Here is a 20,106-nt window from a genome sequence, read left to right on the forward strand (position 1 = left end):
CTCATTTTGTGCCCAGCCTCTTCTGTCCCACCAATGTCACCACAGCTGTGCACCTAGTACCTCCCCAGCTCGGAACAAAGGATCATGTGCTATAAAGCAAGGGTGTGTTGCATGGCCTGATTCAAGGGCCACCACTGTCCTCCTGCAAGAACCCATTTGATTTATTGCTCTTCAGCTCCCCGGCACGCAGACCTTCTTGAGAGTGGAAGCTCTTGTGCCGTGGGCAGTGGTGGTCAGTGCTGGGAAACAGGGTTGACCATTTTCCTTTGGAAAACATGCCCTTGCAAAGAATGCAATTCAGTTGGCTCCCCAGTTTGGTGAACGGGAGCAGTGGTGAGGCTTCAGGCTGGCCCTTGGTGCGGGTTCTGTTGGAGACGGGCAGGCAGCCCTTCCCAGCTGAGGCCGTGAGGTCGGCCTTCTCACACAGGGAAGATTTCACGCCCAGCTTCATGGCGAGCTGCTCTGCGCGGCCTTGCTCCTTCCTCCCTGCAGGTACCACCCATCACCAGGACAGCCCTGGGCTCCCTCTGTGTGCCGGGGCCGCAAGGCAGGTACCTCCACCCCCACCACAGTGAGTGACGCCGTGGGCTCCATCACAGCCACCGAAGCTGACGATGGCACAGGTACCAGAGCTGCCGCTGCGGTGAGCGATGGTGCAGGTACCACCACCGCACGAACCGCCAGGGCGGGGGGCGATGGCGCAGGTACCACCGCCCTACCCGCCGCGGCAAGGGACGATGGCGCGGGAGACCCAGCAGCCGCCATGGCGGGGGGCGCGGGGCGAGCGGCGGCGGCTCCGGGCGTAGCAGCTGGAGTGCGTCAGCGGCGAGGGGCGGAGAGGCCGCCGGGGGAGACGGTATCAGGCGCGGGGCAGCAGGACTGGGCGAAGCCGGAGGTGAGCCAGGGACCGCTGTGAACGCTGCCTCCGCCTCCATTCATTTCCGCGCCTCCGTCCTCGGGAGGCCGCCCGGCCGGCTGAGGTGAGGCGCGGCGGAGCGTGAGGGGTGACCTGCTGGGGCGTCCCGCTTCTCCGCGTAGCCCAGCGGGCCTGGCCGGGCGGGTGGGGGACTGGGCGGCCGGTTGCAGAGGCTGGGGAAAGGGAAGCAGGCCCCGGCCGCACCGGTGGGCGCGGACCGTGCTGCCCAGCGGGAGGTAGGTGGGCGGGCCGGAGCAGCCGCCGGTCCCCGGGCCCTGGCCCGCGGCAGGCCGCGACCCCAGGGCATCCTCACGGGGGGCAGCGCTCGGCCCCCGCCGCCCTCCGCGGCCATGGCAGCGAGCTCGCCGTGGCGGGGTCGCCGCGGCCGCGGGAGCGGGGCAGATGCGGCTGTGTCAGGCGGCGGGGTCGGCCAGGCTCTCCCGCGGTGGGGAGCGGCCCGGCCCGGCCTCCCCTCGGCCCGGGCAGCCGCCCCTCGCCTCGCCTGGCCTCCGTGGGGTGGGGGCCGGGGCTTGCGTGGTGCCGAGTTCAGTGTGAGTTTTGGGCCAGGCCACTCCGTGTTGGGTAGGGACAGCCATCTTTTGTGACAGCATCTATTGTAGCTTTTTAATTTGCGTATTATAGCCACACACATAGGTAAGATCTGTTATATCTACATAATACCTTTATGTATATATATGAAAACAGAATTGCAATGCTACAATAGATGCCTCCCACAAAAGATGGCTGTGTGTCTGCATGTATGTGTGAATATGTGTGGACACACAGTCATGCATACTTCCATTTTTCTATGCGTGATGTGTGGAGTTCTTTTAATTTTATCTTGAGGTAAGATTGAGTCTTCCCTCTTAAAACAGGAGGCCTCTCGCCTAAGATATCTGTTGACGTAGCATTGCTATCCTGCTTATGGAGTGTTAAATCCAACCTGAGAAGGTGGGTTACTCTGGGAGCTAGAGCAAAAGCTTTTAGTAGCATTAATGGAAAACGAAATATATTAGCTTACTGATTTTATACACAATGTCCTATTTAGAGGAAGCCATTAAGGAGTCATCTTTAGGTGTTTCTGAGCTGTGGAGTTTTCAGTATTAACAATGAGAAACTGGAAAAACTAGCCTGTGGTGTGGAGGCACTGTCCTGCTGATACTGTAGTGGTGGGTTTTTTGTGTGTGTACGTGCGTGCAAGAGAGTGGAGGGGTTTTTTTATTCTTTTTGAGTGCAGGTACCTGTTCTGTTTGTTCGGAGCACCATTGTCATAGGCTGGTAGACAACCGCCCAGTTTTTTAGGGGAATAATTATTGCGTTAGTGATCAGTATAAGAGGAGCGGTGCTGCTTCTATGGAGGACCTGTAAAAGATTGCTGCAGATCAGAGTGATCGTGGTCTCAGTTGTTCAAGTGCTTTGTATGGGAACTAAATGCATCTTCTCTCCTTAAGCACACCAGCTGGTTTCTTGTTATTTAATTGACCTCCACTTGACTTAAATAGTGAAGAACTTCTCACTTCTTATCTTAGTAGTGGCTATTAAGAAGTCATTTTGGCATCTACTTCATAGAGGGAAAACATCAGGGCAGACAGAGGTTTATAATAAAAATGCTTAAATTCAGTTATTAATCTTGGTGATCATCTCAATTTTAACACTGCTAATAAATGAAAAGCCACTGGGGACTCATATTTACCAGACAGGTGTTTAAGTTGCCCCCCAATCCTCTTCCCCCAGTCTGATCTTAGCATCTGCTCTGTATGGAAGCAAATGTTTTACAGTGCCTTTCTTTACTGTTTGGAAGATGAGTAATTACAATGGGGTTCTACCATAGTTTTCCAGTTTATTCTCACCAGCAATGTGTGATTGAGGCACACAGTGACATGTCTTTTGGAGTGTTTCATAACTCCTTTACAAAGAGGCACTACTCTGAGAAACTATTTGGAAAGTACTCTTAATTTCTTCTGTATGCATATTAAGGTCGAAAAATGTCTCTTCACTTCAATAATTAGAAACAGTGTTTTGGTTGTGTGTGTGTGTGTGTGTGTTTGGTTTTTTAGCCTATTGGTTTTGCAGAGCACAACTCAGAATGAACTTGGAACTCTCCTTACTTATCCAAACATCCTATCTGTGCAGGTAGGTTTAAACTGGACGCCTATTACAGTGCAGAATCTTTGCCAGGGAAAGATGGATGAAGTGCACATCAATGTTAAGGCTGACACTTACTAATGCTCTTCTTTTAATTTTTTAATGTGAAAATTTGAAATGTTTGATATGAAATCACTAAGAAAAGAGCACTGAATTTGGTAGTATTAGAGAAACTCATCAGATTAGAAGAGCCCTTGCTTTCATTCTTGGGTCTAGTAGTACTTGGTTTATAAATCTCTGTCTTGTAGCAATCAATGAATATCGAGTAGTAGTAATCATCTGAAGGTGTTCTCAATTATATTTCTAAACTTCAAATACAAGTAGTAGTTACAGAACTGAAATAGTGCTTGCTTATTACTTATGCTTATTTTCACATTGTTACTCATTAAATATTTCTCTATTCAAGTACTCACTTCACATTTCCTCACAGATAAATACCTTTCTCCAGGTTGTAATCTAGTGATCAGTTCTATCAGCTGTACATTCCAGAAGGCTATAGTCATCCTTGCATCTGTGAAAAGTAAAGTTTGGGACAGCTATGGTAGAGGTGCATTCTTTTCTTTGGAACTGCTTTAATCAGTGTCTCTTGGGTAATAATTTTGTAAACTGTTTAAAAACAAAACCTTTCTCATAAAATAAAATTGGGTTTAAAACAAAAAATAAATCAAGCAAAATTCAACTATCCTCTCAAACTTCTTCCAGCTGTTACAGTACCGATTAAACAATCCTGAGTGGAAACATGTGCTTTAATGTGTTTCCTCTACTTCATTGTTTTAAATATGACTGAAATGGCATATGCAGTGTCTTGATATCTCTTCTCTGGCATTCTTGCAGTTTTGTCTGGTATTGCTTTTTTTTAAAAAAAAAAAAACATGGCATGTGACAGCATATATTTATTTAATCACTGTAAATTTACTTGGTGTTCTCCAGTGAGCATGAGATTTCAAAGAAGTTTTAAATATTTCCCTAAAATTTGTAAAAGAATCCTGTCCCAAAACAATGATGAGCTTTCAAATCTTTCCTAAAATCTCACTGAAATTAGTGAGAATTGTCAGGACTAACATATCTTTTTCATTGTTTTTAAAACTAACTGGAAAACCTACTCGTGTTTTAAATTATACATCTGTGTGTAATAAAATGATTCATTGAGTTGAAAATCTAGGAAGATGCACTTGTCTGAATTGCATACTGGACTGTGTGTTGTACAGCTATTCAAAATAGCATTTTTAGATTTTTGATTTGTTTTCAAATCTGAGTTGTTCCGCTCTTGGTCCTGCGCTATAGAACAGGGGACCTGTGTATTTACAGTGCCAGTATCTCTCGCCCCTACTTATGGTTAGAAACTGTTTGTGGGCCGGGATGAATTGAAGTCACCATTACTCTTTCTTCTAGGCTTCACCAAAACATGTAAGGGTGGTTAAGCAGGTTTCTTTGATTCTGTGGATCACTAAAGAGGAAGAATAATTGGTAAAAGGTGTGGTCTCCATTGAATCGGTAGCCCCTGAGGCAGTGCTAGGCAAACACAGCCTGTTCAGAAATTAGAGCATAGCAGTGGTTGTGAGCCTGCAGCTGCACCGGTCTTGCCCAAACACTGAGCATCCATGACCTTTGAATGGTACGAAATTCTTCATTAACCCTATCTTTATACTTCCAATACACCAGGTGTAAAAATGTGAAATGTATTTAAGTTAACAAATGTATTGGTAGAAGACCAGTCTTTTATCTGTCCCTTGCAGGAAGCAAATCCTGTGAGGCTTTGTAGCTTGAAAGCTGTTGTAGAACTAGCCAGCAATAGTTATAACTGTGTGGAATTAAAATTATTTGTGAGTTGCTAGTGATAAAATAGTTGGGGATGTTAACAATAACAATGTAAATGTCATTACAGTGCAGCACAGACAATGTGAAAGGATTTTAAAGTGTTGTAGTATTTTATTTCTTTTGATACTGCAGCATTTAGAGTTCATCTTGTGAGCCTTTAGTCTGAAGCTGCAGAAGAGAGTTTTCTGAAGAAGCAGGAGTTAACAGCCTGATTCTTGCAACCCAGGCTTAAAGCTGAACGCTAATTTAGGGTTAATATAATGAGTTAGCAGTGCTAATACTGTTGCTGTTTTTTGTGTAGTGTCGTATGGTGATATGTTCAGAGGCATGATTAACTTGCTAACTTCTAAACCAATCCATAATGGGAAAGTAATGTCTGTATTTCTAGGGAAGAACAGTTATTGAAACTTTTAAGGAATTCTTTAAAAAAATAAAGTACATCTGTAACAGGATAGCTTAGGTACTAGGAGGTGTAGCTTAGAAGTTTGAACCTAACAAATGTGTAGTACAGTGAGAAGCAGGAGAAATGTGTATTCACAGAAGCGCCCAGGTTCTTGGAAGGATGTCAGGGTGGTTGATGAACAAGATAAGGCCAGGATGACACCAGGGAGGAGGTTGTGTGTGAATTCCTTTCTGCTATTAGAGACATTCTTGCCAACGTTCTGAGACACAGAACTTGAGTCCTGTGGTAACATGTTTACTCATAGCTAGTGAATGCAAGGTAATGAATATTTTTTTATAATGCCGCTGTGGTGAGTTGAACTAAACCAGCAGTAGCTGTACCCAGACAATTGAGGGAAACAAAAGTGAACCATCTACAAGTATGAGACTGCTGAAAGTGAAGGCAAACACAGAGCTGCTCAGGAATGTGCTCTGTCAGCTAAGGAGTTTGCTAAATATAGGTTTTGATGGCAGCAGGTATCGATAGTGAGGGGAAAAGATTCATTTTGGGCAAGATGATGTGCCTTAAGCTGCTGCTCATTTGTGTGGTCCCATTGGAAGGCTTAGAGAAGAGGGATGTGAGTCAGTTGATTTTTGAACATATTCTTGAGGGCTCTGAGTAATGAAATACTCTTTTGATGCTTTGTTCTTCCATTGTTTTGTGAACAGGACTTCTACGTAAACAAGAAATACCAGATCTTGCTACATGTTTTTTTCTTCTATCTGGAAGAGCCTACAAGATGCCTGACTCTTTCATAGCTTCTTACTCACATTGATGCTGGGTTTGAATTTGTGTTTCTTGGATGCTTATTTTTCAGAGGGTGGAGTTTATTTGTAGTTTTATAGTTTTAGTTCATATGTGCCTTTTTTTTTTTTTTTTTCCTTCTGAAAATGGGGCGAAGAAGACAAACTTACTGCTAAGTCGAGCTGTGAGATAGATTAGGGTAGTCTGTCTGTGTGGCTTTTGTAAAGGTGAGGAAGCACTGGTGCTGTTTTGCATTGATATATGGAGATGTTTACACTTACTACTGCATTTGTGAGAATGGTATCTGTCAGCTGGGATGGTAGCTTGAAATGTCTCTTCACAAAGTGACTGCGCTCAGACAGCCACACAGTTATGACTTACTCATCATGTCTGTGGCCCAAGCATGGTATGTGAAAGCCCCGATTACTTTCTTTGAACATTGTTTTTTATGTCTGTAGTATTCTTGTCATTTGACTTTCACCCTACCAGTCCCTCAAGAAAGGCGGGTAGATTTATTTCTAGTTATCTGTGTCCCTGGCTCTTCTGGTGTTCTTTGATCCCACCCTGTTTTGGTAAATCCACAAACTGCATTGCCAGGACATCCATAATTTTGTTGTACATTGTCAGGACTCCAGCTGTGTGCAGCTGAAAGAGTTTGCTACTGTGGAACACAGACCACAAACAGCAGGTAAAATTCAGCATTTACTTTTATTAAACACTATATTTTTAACCATCTGTCATCCTCTGAAGATAATTGTAATAGCAGTTGGATGGTTGCCTGCTCCCTTTTTTGGAAAAAGGAATTCTTAATTTGCAGTAAGGTTTGAATTCCTACTGCTCCAAATATATTCTTGTAGCACTGATTTGCCTAGTCTGCAAGGAAGTTTTGGTTTGATTGACAGGGATCTGTTATTGCAGTCTTATTTGCCTTCTCTGCTTCACTTCGGTGATTTACTCCTACTCCTGGGAAGATCCCATGTTAATTTCTACCACCCCCCAGCGTTGTGTTCCCGTCCCCCCACCCCCGCCCAGTTTCTGCATTTTCATTTGAATCACCACAAAGCCAAGGCAATTGCTGCCTTCTTAGTTACAGGTCTCCTGCTGCGAATGACTTTAAAAACAAAACAAACCCACCTAACCATAATTTAAAAGAGGCAAAAAAAGCCTGAATACCACTTGAATTTCCTACAGCTCCTCTGCTGAAAGCCACAACATCCCGAGACTTCATGTGGCGTAGCTGTAGCTCAGGCAACTGCTTTAGTAACTCCTCGGGTATGGAGGGTATGATTGCAAAGCTTAATGACATGCTGCTCACCGTTAGTAACCATGGTCACCATCACATTTGAATTTGCATGTGGAATAACCTCCAAGCAGCCATAAAGAGAGTTGCTGTTTTTTGGTTTGATGAGCAGTAACTCATTAGACTGTGCTAACATGTGTCTGCAATTGTCTCGCCTGATCTATTCAGCTTTGAAGTCCACCCCAGTTGTGGTGATAGGGGGGGGGATGGCACAACCATGCGTTTTGAAAATGTATGCAAATTTGTACATAGGTTTACTGCAACACCAGTGTCACTGCAGTGTTAGGCTGGTTATGTTAGGCTTGATAGTCCACCAGCTGTCTAACCAGATTCAGTGGGGTTTTTTGTAAGTATGGTCAAGAGAAGAGTTTGCTTTATTGTAGTTATCTTTAAAATAGCTAGATGTATTTCTGAGGTGGCCCTTCCAAACTGTAGGGATGATGTTATAGGAAGCCTTGAAGGTTTGAAAACTGAACAAGTTGCCAAGAAACATGGGCACCAAGTGGTAGTAGGAGATATTCTTCTGATAACAAGTGGCAAATAAAGATGCAGAAAAACAAAGAGGAGATGCATCTTTTTGCCTTTTTGAAGAGGTGCTTTGGGAAGCAGAAGGTCAACGTAAGGATGTGTAGTTGTGGAAGACTAGCAGGGGCAAGAGCAGCATGGCTGGATGTGTCCCAGGTGGCCAGCAGCCACCTGAGGAAGGGAGCTAAGTGTGGGCTACCAGTGCTGAGCCTGTAAGAGCAGATGCTGTGGGGTATAAAGTGCAGGAGCAAAACTGGAGGAAGCTGCAGGTGGAGCTGGAGAACTGCAAAACAGCTGCTCTAAACTGCTGAGGCACAGAAGAGAGAAAAAGCAGTGGCCAGAGAGGAAAGGTGGGTCCCTAAAGGGTATCTGTGTGGGTTTTGGTGTTATGTTTTTTAGACCCTAAGCAGGTTTATCTTGTGAAGGGGAGACAGAGGAAAGAAGGAGATTAGGAAGAAGAGTGAGTGCTGAGTACAGGAGGGATCAGATGTACGTCAGAGAGGCTGATGCAGGAAGTAATAATCCAACTTTGTCCTGCATGCCTGTCTTTCACTTGTTCATTATTTTCAAACACAATTGGAATGTATTTTCGTTTTGTGTATGGATGTAGTCACCTTGAATCTGAGAAGCTGAAAGGGAAGGCATGAAAGGCTTAAGAAAAACTTGATTTGTTAATTATGGCTATTTTCAGTAGTCTCAAACACAGAATTTTGATTTATTAAATCTCCGGCACCCTTTCCTTGTAGGAATCGCTTGCACATATTAATTTCTCAAAACTCTCTACTGAAGAAATTGCTCTTCAAGAAACCAGATGATAATCTCATTAAAATGTGAGACTGTATAGAAAAATGTAAATAACAGGTTAGTAGTTTGTATACCTAAAACTTAGTCTTCGATTTAAATAGGCTACCTAATCAAATACCTAATTTTAATCACTTGAGCAAAATGCCAGTGGTGTTATACAGGTGTTTAATCAGGCATATGCTTAAGAACCTTACCTGCCTAAGGTGGGTATGAAAGTGAAGTTGTGTAATATATTCTCCCAGTACTACTCTGTCACCTCAGTTTTGTCAACTTTCTGTCCTGTTTTCATCAAAGCCATGTAATTCCATTCTATGCATTCATGTTTTTTGCAAGTCTATCCACTAGTTGATTGAAAGTACTCTTTAATGCTGTTGCTTATACTTTAATTAGGAGCGTCAAGTTTTATAGTAGCACATTTTGCTTGCAGTTTAGTCCTTTAGAACTACCAGATGTTATTTTTTTTATGACATGTTAGGACATCCTGGATATATTTAATTGTAGGATGAACTTTTAGATACTTTTTTTCTGACTGTAATTTGTTTTTAATGACATTAATATACATTTTTCAAACTTTATTTTTTTAATTGAAAAGAAGTCATGTGCAAATACTTTTTTTCTTTAATGTGGAGGACTCTTTTATGTTTCATTTGACAGGAGACTATTTGAACACAGTCACATAGACCTTTTGACCATAATTCTTGCTGATCTCCACTGCAATTGTGTTTTATACCAGGACTAGGGAATTGAATCCTTTCTGTAGGTTTCATAATTCCATGTTATACAAGAAAATGAAAGTTAAATTGTGGTGGCTAATTAATGAGTGGAAATGTTTATTTTTGTTTGTTTGCATTCAAAGCAACACCTTAGATTTGTGTCTCTGATAGAAATGCAGGGCAGCATAAGCTGCTTCAAGCAGATTACGGATAATGTGGTTGACGTATTAATCCATAGCTTTTGGTGGATGTTGACAACAATTTCTAGACCACTGTCCTGCATTTCCTTAAGAACTTTCTATTTGGGATTTTATCGTGTATGAATAGACCTTGTTTGGGGTTTTATGTTCCTTTTCTAAAAAAACCCTACAACAACAACACCAAACCAAAACAGAAAACAAAACCTCAGTTTCTTCCTTTTTAGAAAAAAAAAAAAAAAAACCCAAACAAAACAACAAACCCTAAAACAGAGCAAATATATCTGAGTTGACAAGAGCTTGTATTTAAGATCAATGTGTCTTTATCCTCTAAAAACGTGAACAGAAGCCATGCTGCAGGAAATAGTATTTATGTGACTTAGTACTATGGTGCAGATAATGGCTTGAAGATCACTTAGGAATGTATAAAACCAAGCTTTTAAAATTAAAACCCAAGAAAAAATACCTTTAAATATGTAGTTATTTGAGCAAGGAGGATTTGAGTTGTCTATTCAGCGTGGCAGATGAAATAGAGTATTGTTGTTGCTTCTTTGAGCCTGTATGATTTTCAAGAAATCCTAATAAATGCTCTAGTGTTCAAAGAACAGCTTGCCTTTCCTAAATGTCTTTCTCTTACCACAATCAAGATACGTTACATTACAAATTAAAAGACATGGGGATATTTATAAAATGTGAAAGCCTCTTTACAGTAGTGATCTAAACTGTTAATTATGGGACAGGTTTCTCTAGGAATTTCAAACTACCGGAGTCACCATAAAACATATTTGAATGATTGAATATCTTAACATAGGTTTAAAATTTACTTATTTCTATATTAGAAAAAGATGAACAACGTTTTTACTTAATTAAATGTTTCAGACCGTGTTTGGATAGAAACAAGAAAAAATGATATTTAAAAACAACCTCTCCCAATTTAACGTATTTGATGTTGAGTAAAGAAGAAACAAAAGCCATGAAAATGTTTTGTATATATGACAGCTTGTAGTCTAAGAACAGAAACACTTATATAATTTGTCTGTTAATAGAATTAGTGTTAGTGGAGCTTAACAATTTTAGAAGGGGCAGATGTGAGACTGTTTTTTGTAGTTGAAGCTTTAAATTTTTTTATTTTGCATCCAACTTTTGTATAGTGTCACAGCTTTCACCAATCCAGCAATTGGACATTTCAGGGTGGGAAACTGACATGGCAAATGATGTTCCTTCCTGCTGCTCTGTTTGAGAGGATTATTGCTGGTTTGGTGCATCATCAGATCTGGTTCCTGAGCGTGGCTTGAGACTTCTGCAGTCATGGCTTTGTTTTCTCTGGAACATCAGCAGCTAGGGTATATATGAAGATATATATTTAGTTTGTTGTTTATGTATCTTCTCATTATGCTATGCAGGTGTAGCTTATTGCTAGTCTAGGAAATTGTGGTAGGATTATATTTTTAAGATAGAACTTTGTTCAAGGTGTGCAATGATTATGAAGGAATGTGTGGCAGTCTTTGAGGAGTTCTGTGATACAGTAGTTCAGCGCTTGCTTAAATAGGTTAAAGCTTAGGTCAGGCACTACTGCTTTTTACTTTTTGTCCCCATAGGCCAATACTTCATTACAGGACTGGACCTGATGTGTGTCCTGTGGGCTGAGGCTGGATTAGTTGTCCTGGTTTACCAGAAAATTTCTGCAGGTCATAGCTTAAGCACCCCAGTATCTGCTCTCTAGACTTCAGATACCAATAAAAAACCAAAACAAAACAAAAAACAAACAAAAAAACCTGAAAACAGACAACCAACAAAACCCAACAACAACCAACAAAAATCACACAGAAACCCCAACCCAACCAACAAAAAACCCCTAATTATTATTTCTTGTTAAGCACAAATTTAAATCTGAAGATTGTTCACCTGCTATGTAGCTGTTGATTTCATTTTGCACATATTCATTATACCAGGCATCTTTATCTGTCCCAGTTTTTCTATGTTGAAAAGTCCTTAGTGGATTGTTTGTGCATTTAAATTGTGCTGTGTAAGTAATTGTCTACTTCCAGCATTTGTCAAGTTTTGAAACAATTTGTGTTCAAGTCTATCAAGATCTTGGTAAAGTCTATCAAGATCTTGGTTGCTATAAGGTAATGATTATTTGCGTTTTGTAGATGAGGAGTTCAGGCAGATCAAATAACATGTGCTCACGTGAAGTCTGCCAGAGCTGGAAATTAATCCTGATTCCTGTAAATCTAAACCACTTAGACTTCAGTCCCTCTAAGATCAATGTACCCAAAACAGTTTTAAGCTGCATTTAAGCCCTCTGACGTGCTGTAAGAAATAATACAGCTTTTGGCTTTTTCGTGCTGTTTTGTGTGACTTGTTTTGACAGTCAGCAAGGGGATGAACAGATCTCTTAGTTCCTGCTGAAATTCACGTATGAGCTGGAAGCTGCATGTACTGTGCATCTCTCCCTCATGCACTTCTAAGATAGAATAGGAGTTGCAGCTATAATGTATAATTAAATCAATTTGCAACGTTGCCCACTTATTCTACTGAAAGGTATTTTTTTAGCCTTACGCTTATAGTAATAAAGATTTTGTGAATAAAGAACAGCCTCAGTTGTACAGGAATGTGTTCACTCATTTCATTAAATGTGTGGTTTTTGGTGTTCTTGAATTGATCTCTGTTAACCTCTGGTGCTGCAGCTGTTCTGAAAAAAGGACGTGCCATTTGTCCCGTAGTAGCTCGCGTAATGTTGACAAGGGGGAAAGTGATACAATTCCACATTAAAGCAAACGTTGTTCATGTGAGTTTAAGACATACAATCTTTATTACTGTTATGTGAAATGATACGGTTTTGAAGAGTGTAACATTTATTTTCATTCAGTTGAAACATGAAAAACATTATTTGCCTCATTTAAAAAATAAAATAAATTTTATTCCCCCCCTCCAAACACACATTTTAATATGCCTTTTGTACAAATGGTCGTGATGAGTTTGGTTGCTTAAGGCTACATCGTATGTGCTCGGTCATCCTGACTGTTTGGTTACCAATCGGAGTGGTACCCCATGACCAGAGCGTGGTCCCGCAGTGTGTGACAAGGATTTGACCTGACAGTTTTACAGTCATGCAGCACATAGAGGCTTAAAGCAACAAAAAAGGGCATGAGAGACTGTTGCAGAGACCTCTGCTGTTGCTGCTGCCTCTGTGGAGAAAAATCTGTAATGCTCTTGTCAAGAAAAATTAAAAAGCTGTTTTTTCTTTCCTTTTTTTTTTTTTTTCCTCCTGTATTACTTGAGATTGGCTAGATGTGAAGCCACCTGTATTCTTACTTGGTTAAAGATGTTGACAAAACCAGGTGTGCTTTTGTGAGGGAAATCTATTAATTTATTACTATTGGAAGCCATTTGGTTTGTGTTTGTTAAGTTATTTTGCCTTTCAAAATGAAGATGCTTGCATTTTGGACTGTTGAACTACTTACAACTCTGCTGTAGAGTGGTGTGGGATGTTCTCCTTTTATCAGCTGTTTAATGCCTGTGATGTAATATGATAACGTTGTGTGTGGTTACTGATTTCTCCAGGGATTTCATGAACTTAATTGTTGTAAAGTATTTCTCATCTCATCAACAATGAGAAAAATTATACCACACAAGTGTTTGAGAGCTTGTCACCATGCATGTTTAATGTGCTGCATGTTACAAATGATAGATGATTATTTAGCAGGAATGCTTGGTTTAGTCTTGAAGATTGCTCTGTATTGGTGTTTTTTGTGGTTGTGTTTTTTTGTTTGTTTGTTTCTCGCTCCCCTCTCCCCCCCAACCTGTTCTCTGTAAATGATATGAGATGAAAAGTCAAAAGTGACTAATGTAAATGAGTTGGGAATGGATAAAAATCAAAGTACGCTATATGAAAGTGCCAAGTAACCCAAACAGCTAAACAGAAAGAATGTCCTTGAATGATGTTGGGTGCAATTCAATGTATTTATTAATTAGTAGAATAGAGTCTTTTGTCTTTTTTTACTTATAGGCAAAGATACGGTCATTGCTTTTACTTTCATAGTGGTATAGTGGTTGGAACTCAAATAATCTACTGAATTTCTTATTGCATGTTTTCTGCTTTGGTCTTGCATATTTTTATTCTAAAAAATGTCAGGAATTATTACCTAGAGGCTTTCAGTTATAGCTTGTGGCTTGCTTGTCTGTTTGTCATTTAATAATGAAAACTCATCTCGGTCTGGCTGTTATTGTGGGAGTTACTCAAGCACTTAGGTATTTCTGTAAGAGTGGAGGGGGATTTCCCCTTTCTGCCAGCATACAGAAAATTAAATTGTGACTTTCATGTGTCTGTATTCCTATAAAACAGAATTTACCAGGCCTGTTGCAGTTTACTGGGCTTTAAAGCCTGATCCTGTTGTAGTAGCTGAGACATGTACTTTCACACTATACCTCTTGTCTTGTTTCTCTTCCAAAATACATACATCAAGCTAGTCACCTTATTTATATTATGATATTGCTGGTGTGTTTCAGAACTATAGTATGGGTGGATAAAACTGTGTCTGCTAGAGGTGAGGAAACCAGCAGTGGATTAATTTCTTCCCATGCTGGTCATTGCTGCTGCATTCAAAGGCACGCATGCCTCACCTTTGGTTTGCAGACAGAAGGAGCAAATGAAGTTGGCTGGTGCCAAGTGTCTCTTGCTTCCTTCTGCTCTGTTAGCAAGGACAGCACCTGGAAGGTGGGAAGACACTGCTGGAAAATTAAGAGTTGCAGCAGAGCATCTGAAGGAGACAGTGACCAGAAGCAGGAGGAGTGTGAGAGACTGGAAGAGAAAGCAAGAGAAAACCCACATAACAGATTAGGGGAAGGAATGAGCTGAATTTGAAAGGAAATTGCTGTGGCAATTTGTGTTTATCTAAACAATAGCATTTGTGTTTTCATCACGAAAAGCACTAAAGCCAGCAGTTGTAAATGCCAATGAAATCACGTCCAAGTTTATTTTTCGATTTTAACAGGAAAAAAAAAATCTCTTTTGTAGAAGGAGCAGCCTTATCTATTCAAGCAGCTTAATAATAGTAGGTTATTGCTGTTAAAAAGCTTTCAAAATGCAGACTTTTTAATTGCTACTGGGTAAGTTGAAATAAAAACTTATTCTGCATGTGATTTACCTCTGTCAATAGAACACCGAATGGAGGATTAACGGTAGGAGACTGGAGATCAAGGAGAAAATCATTGGAGACTATGATTTAAAATAAAATTTTTTAAAAAGTACTTCATAGTGATGACTAGGATTTGTAAATCTCCTATGAAAAGCTTTGTGGTTTTGGGATTTGAGTGTTGAGTCCCTGGGAGCCGAGTGAGACAGGTCAAGGAGATGGCTGTGTTCTGCCAGAACAGGTTCTCATGAACTTGTGGTAGCTCATGCTTGTGAGACTTTGGGTTGGAGCTCAAAATGAGCTGAGAGGTCTATTTCTGTGTATAGTTTTATAGAGCTGCAAGAGCCTTAGCTGAAGAGGACTCAGTGGATTTCAGGAGATTTTGTTCATCTTTGACACCACTTCAACAAGAAAAATTAGAATCTTAAGAGCTTTCAAGGGGTTATTGCCACTGTGGTTGGTCTTCAGTGGTTTAGTTTGTCTGCTCACCACCTTAAAGCGTCTCTTTGGTCTGTTGTGAGCTCTTGTTTTTAGTGAGCTTGTAGCATCTGTTGTTAGCGATTGAAATGCTTTTGGAAACAACCAACTAGTAGGCACATTAACTGTCGGGCTGTTGAGAGAAGTTCTGAACAGTGCTTTGGTTTCTTCAGAGATACATTTAAATGCCAGGTGTCCAAAATAAATGACCTTATCTTTCTTGTTGGTCTTATCTAACCTTGTTGTTATCTTTTGAGCTGTTTGCTTTTCATTTGACTGGTTGCTTATTGCTTGATCTATGGCCTCAAAAACATGCGCTGGGAGGGGGGGTAACTGAGCTTGCTGCCTCAGGCAGCATGTTGTGATCTATGGTATATGTACTGCAAGCAAGGGGCTTGTGTGTTGCAAATCTTCTGTGTTTGTGTCTGGGAGGATCTTTGGGCTAAACTCATCCTTTTCTGCTTACAGACACAGGTTGGGTTCATGTATTGTTTCACAGATGTTGTTAATAGACACCATCCTAATTAAGTGCCTGCAGCATTTCTCCTTTCTGGCTTGGATATAGAGGGCTCTAGAGTGCTGGAGGGAGCGGGGAGTGTTCAGCAGTCTTAGTTATGTGTTTAGTTATGTGTTAAACAGTGCAGCATGTCTCTCAAACTATCAACAGTAATAATTTTGCTTATTTCTCAAGAGGATGTCATTCCCTGTGGATGTGTTGAACAGCTACAGCCATGAGGACCTGGAGACCTCAGCAGAAAACTACTTGTCTGACCTTCGCTGTGGGAATCCAGACCAACCTGAATTCTTGTCTCTGCCAAACCATCGCAAAGTAAGAACCAGCAAATACCTTAGTCCCAGTTTTCTTGACATACTCATAGATCTAAAAGATCTAACATTTTTGGTCCATAAATATTACATAATTATTTTTACATTTTTACATAATTATTTTAGCAAAGCTTTTGTATCTTCCAATTCCTGTTTGTGTGTTAAGCTCTACATTTTAAGAAATTTTGTTATTGAATTTAAACTGGGCATCAGTGACAATTTGCTGCATCTAGGCAATGGGTCTGTATGCATTAAATAATTTTTTAAAAACCTTAAAATTTCAGTTGATGAGTCAAATTCCAAAAAAGCACTGTCTCACAGTCACAGAAGCACAGAATGGTTGGGGTTGGAGTGTACCTCTGGAGATCATCTAGTCCAACCTACAGTCACAACCTGTCATTTTAACTAAGGACTTAAGGATTTACTGAAATGAACTGACTCTTTGTATCTCAGTTTTTTTAGTGTTCTTCATGGTTGGGTTCAATTCTTGATCAGCAAGTTTCACTAATTTCAGAAGTGATTCTTTTTATCTGAAATATTCCTTGCTGTTCTGGTGTAGACTGGATGTGACACTTCATGCTTTAAACACTTGTCACTTGTGTGCTAAGTTGGTCAATGTTGGCTCTGTCTAGATGAACCAGTGAAAACAATGGTGTCTAACTTAAATGAAAAATAAGTGAGCTGAGACTCTGTGGGAACAAGAGGTTAGTGCTGCAGATTCCTTGGCAGAAGCGGAGTCTTTACTACTTTCCTGCGTTTCTCTGCAAGTGCTGTATGCCTGAGTATTTGCTTGTATTAACATGCTCACTTGTGGCATGGCATATCATAATCTTCTTAAATTGGATAAGCAAATCTATTTACCTCATAATTTATGTCTGGCTAGTTTTTATGCATTAATTAAATATTGAAGAAATGTGAAATTATATCTAAATGCATTTCCACGAAGGTACTCAGCTCCTGAAGGGTAGATTGATTTAACCCTTCTCATGTTGCTCCTGAGGGAAAATCAAGCAGACGACTTTGGAATTTCTAAAATGTGTGCAATTTGAAGGAAGAAAACTCTTTTGAATCCAGCCTTCCCAGTTTAGCACATTAGGGCTTGTGTTAACAAACAGCAGTTTGTTTCTTTACTTGACTGTCTGCCTCGTAGTTCTGTTGGCTTTGGCAGCTTGCATCGTTGGGGCAGTTGAAGTGAACATACTGCTGGCTCCTTGCGCATCTTACTTCAGTTGTGCACGTAAATACAAACTGCTGACAGCAGAGAGCTGCAACAGTATAAATTACTGTAGCTAGTTCTGCCAGAGCTTGAGAGTCAGAGCTCTTTATAATGTATTCTGTCTTTAGGAAGAACAATCTAAGGGGCCAGAAACTGATGCTTGTCCTTTACAGTTGGCTGTTAAGCACTTGGTTTTCAACATTTGGCTTGCTCACCCAGCTAAACATTCTTTGTACATTTTACTAATTTTTTTTTTTAGCAAGAGTCATTGAAATATTGTATACTCTTGTTTCAGATTCCTCTTAGCTTGTCAACTGTGGGCTTCGTTCCTCTTTATGGTGAAGAGCAGTCACACAAAGTTCTTGCTTTGTTTCCACCATGGGACTCACTCACAGGTTTCATTTTAAGATTTTAATCTCTGCTGTTTTTCTTTGACAAATAGATGTAACCAGTCCCTCGCTCATTTCACACTAGTGTATCTCATAACTTTGCCACATTTTCCATTTGTTGTTTACTGTGTTCTTGTTTCCATACTATATTTTTGTTGTGGATTCATACACACAAGTTATTGAAATTTGCATGCTAATCAGAGTACAGCTGGACTTACTGATTTAACGAAATACTTAGCAAAATAACATGGCACTTGTCTGAATCAAGTGCAACGTGTATCTCTTGGTCTCTCACCTCTCCAAAAGGAGTTTATTGAGAATTCATAGTATCCAGTTATTTCCCCATTAATTTAGATGCTCTTTATTAGCTGTGATTGATCGTCACCAAGTGCACCATCTTTAGGTAGTGACATAGCTCTAGCTAAGGTGACATTTCACTGTTTTTTGGGGTCTTTTTCCCGATTTCTCCCTTCCTTTCCAGTCCTCCATGTTTTCTTCTCTTTCCATTAAATGCTATGTATATGATTGCCAAGTTTGCCACAAATCCCTGTAGATCAACCTCTTCCTGATTATTAATCTTATGGCCATCAGCCTTTTTTATATTCATCTGACTCCCTGAAGCTTGCACAGTTTCAATATCAATAGCCATTCTCAACCCAAAACTAAAATATATGTGTGAATGAGACTTCTCTTGGCAGGCTTGGTTTTTAGTGGAAGGAGGTGCTAGAGCACAGTGATGAAGGATAGTGCATATGTCTGAAAACAATCCCTCTATGTTGTACTGCACAAAATCTGTGTTTTTATTGTTCGTGGTTTTCAAGCAAATTTGGGACTAGGGAGCATTGTATATGGGGGGGGTGTATAGCACCACATTTGTTGTGCTAGCATAGTAAGAGCTGCATGAATATAGTGCCAAATAAAAGATTCTTAACTTGGTTATTACAGTGTTATTCCTAATTATTTGGCAGCTTTAAATAATATCTTTCTTTTGGAATTGTAAGAATCACTAACTTTTTATTTCCTGTGTTTCTTTCAAGCTGTAGCCCTGTATCTTGCTGACCAGTGGTGGTCAGTTGATGACATTGTGAGAACATCTGTCCCTGCTAGACAGGGGCTTCATCAGGTAAAGCACTGCAACATTCACCTCGCAGTTATTTTTATCCTTCAAGATAATAGCAGGTTATGATGAATAGCTAGTGTGTGAGATGTTACATGTTTTAATTTCATTCAGAAATGAGTTGGCTGTCTCATGTCAAAAGCAAGGTCAATGGGAATAGAGGAATAAGTACTAGGGGGAAGGGAAGTTCATTGTGAAGGTAGTGTCCAGAGCAAGAGTGACTCTCGTACAGTAGCTTCATATGTAAGCTATTTAAAAGTTAATGATGATGAGAGTTTCTTCTTTAGAGCATTGTATATCTGGTTGTATTGAAATATCTTAGTACAGTGGTGCATTGTACCCTAGCAGTACCTATTGGTCTCATCAGGAGACTAGTAAGCTAAAAGTATTGTCAGGGGCCTGTTTGATAGAGGTGAGTTGGAGCTGATAGCTTGCAGTGACAATACATTAGGTTTGGAAAAGTAAACTGTGTGGTATCTGCTTTATTGCTTGTCATTGACCTTTGTTACCATTATTGACACCTGGGTAGCAAGAAGGTTTGTTCTGTTTTGGTTTGTTTTTCCAAAACTGGAAATCTGTATTTTTCCAGGAGTGTAATCTGTATCTGCTCATGGAATCCAGGCACTCTTATTTTATTTTATATATTTATTTAAAAAATTATTTACTCCAGAGAATTCGCCCTGTAGCCTTGTTTTCCATTTGCTTCTTAATGGTGGGATGGTGATTAAACCATGAAAGGTCAGTCTCTTACAGGCAGGGTAGCTGAAACTCTGGGCATTGGGAAGAGAGCATGGTTCCTGATTCTTCCTTCACAAGTGGGTAGGATAGTGCTTAGCTTAAATTTCATATGTAAAGGGAACCCTGCAGGACAGAGAAAAGGATATTGAGTTCTTTGTTTTGTGCCACAGAAATGGTTTTACCTAGTTCTTCCACTGCATCATCTCCTCTTGTCTGCCACTCTTACCAGCAGTGATTGAGTGTGCCAAGTCCTGCTGCCCTGTGAGGCTCATCATTTCTCCTTTGTAGGGCTCTAATTACCTGCTAGCCTGGAAAGTCTTGAGGCTGGTGTACTGCTCCTGTGTTTGGTGAATGTTTCTTAAATCCAAAAAGTTTTGAGTTTAAATTTTAGAATTTCCCCTACTGCCCCTCTACCAGCACTTCTCTCAGCTTTTACCTTTTGGATTAGGAGTTACATAGAAATTGTGAAGTGCCCTGTGTCTGTGGTACTACTTTCTATTTATCCTGTTGATAGGGCTTCTGAGCATCTCCTTGTCCTCAGGCAAACCCCAGAACTTCATCCTGCTTTAGCAGTTGCAGCTTCTCTTGACTCTGCAGTTGTG

At 40.5% G+C, this 20,106-nt stretch overlaps 1 protein-coding gene across 3 annotated transcripts in view; it reads left to right on the forward strand.

Annotated features, from left to right (window-relative positions):
* Positions 1–458: 458 nt before the first annotated feature.
* Positions 459–20,106, forward strand: part of FAM169A (family with sequence similarity 169 member A) — a 35,796-nt gene continuing 16,148 nt past the window's right edge. The window contains exons 1-4 of one of the 3 annotated variants that reach the window (XM_082074268.1): positions 459–659; positions 15,911–16,048; positions 17,556–17,655; positions 18,687–18,772. In XM_082074268.1, coding sequence (XP_081930394.1) covers positions 651–659; positions 15,911–16,048; positions 17,556–17,655; positions 18,687–18,772 — 333 coding nt within the window. In that variant the 5' untranslated portion in view covers positions 459–650. Of the gene's footprint in view, positions 660–852; positions 981–15,910; positions 16,049–17,555; positions 17,656–18,686; positions 18,773–20,106 lie in introns of those variants that run through there. The other 2 variants (XM_082074270.1, XM_082074269.1) reach the window with 2 other exon arrangements.

This window comes from Streptopelia decaocto (assembly GCF_964273445.1).
Source record: "Streptopelia decaocto genome assembly, chromosome: Z".
NCBI lineage: Eukaryota > Metazoa > Chordata > Aves > Columbiformes > Columbidae > Streptopelia > Streptopelia decaocto.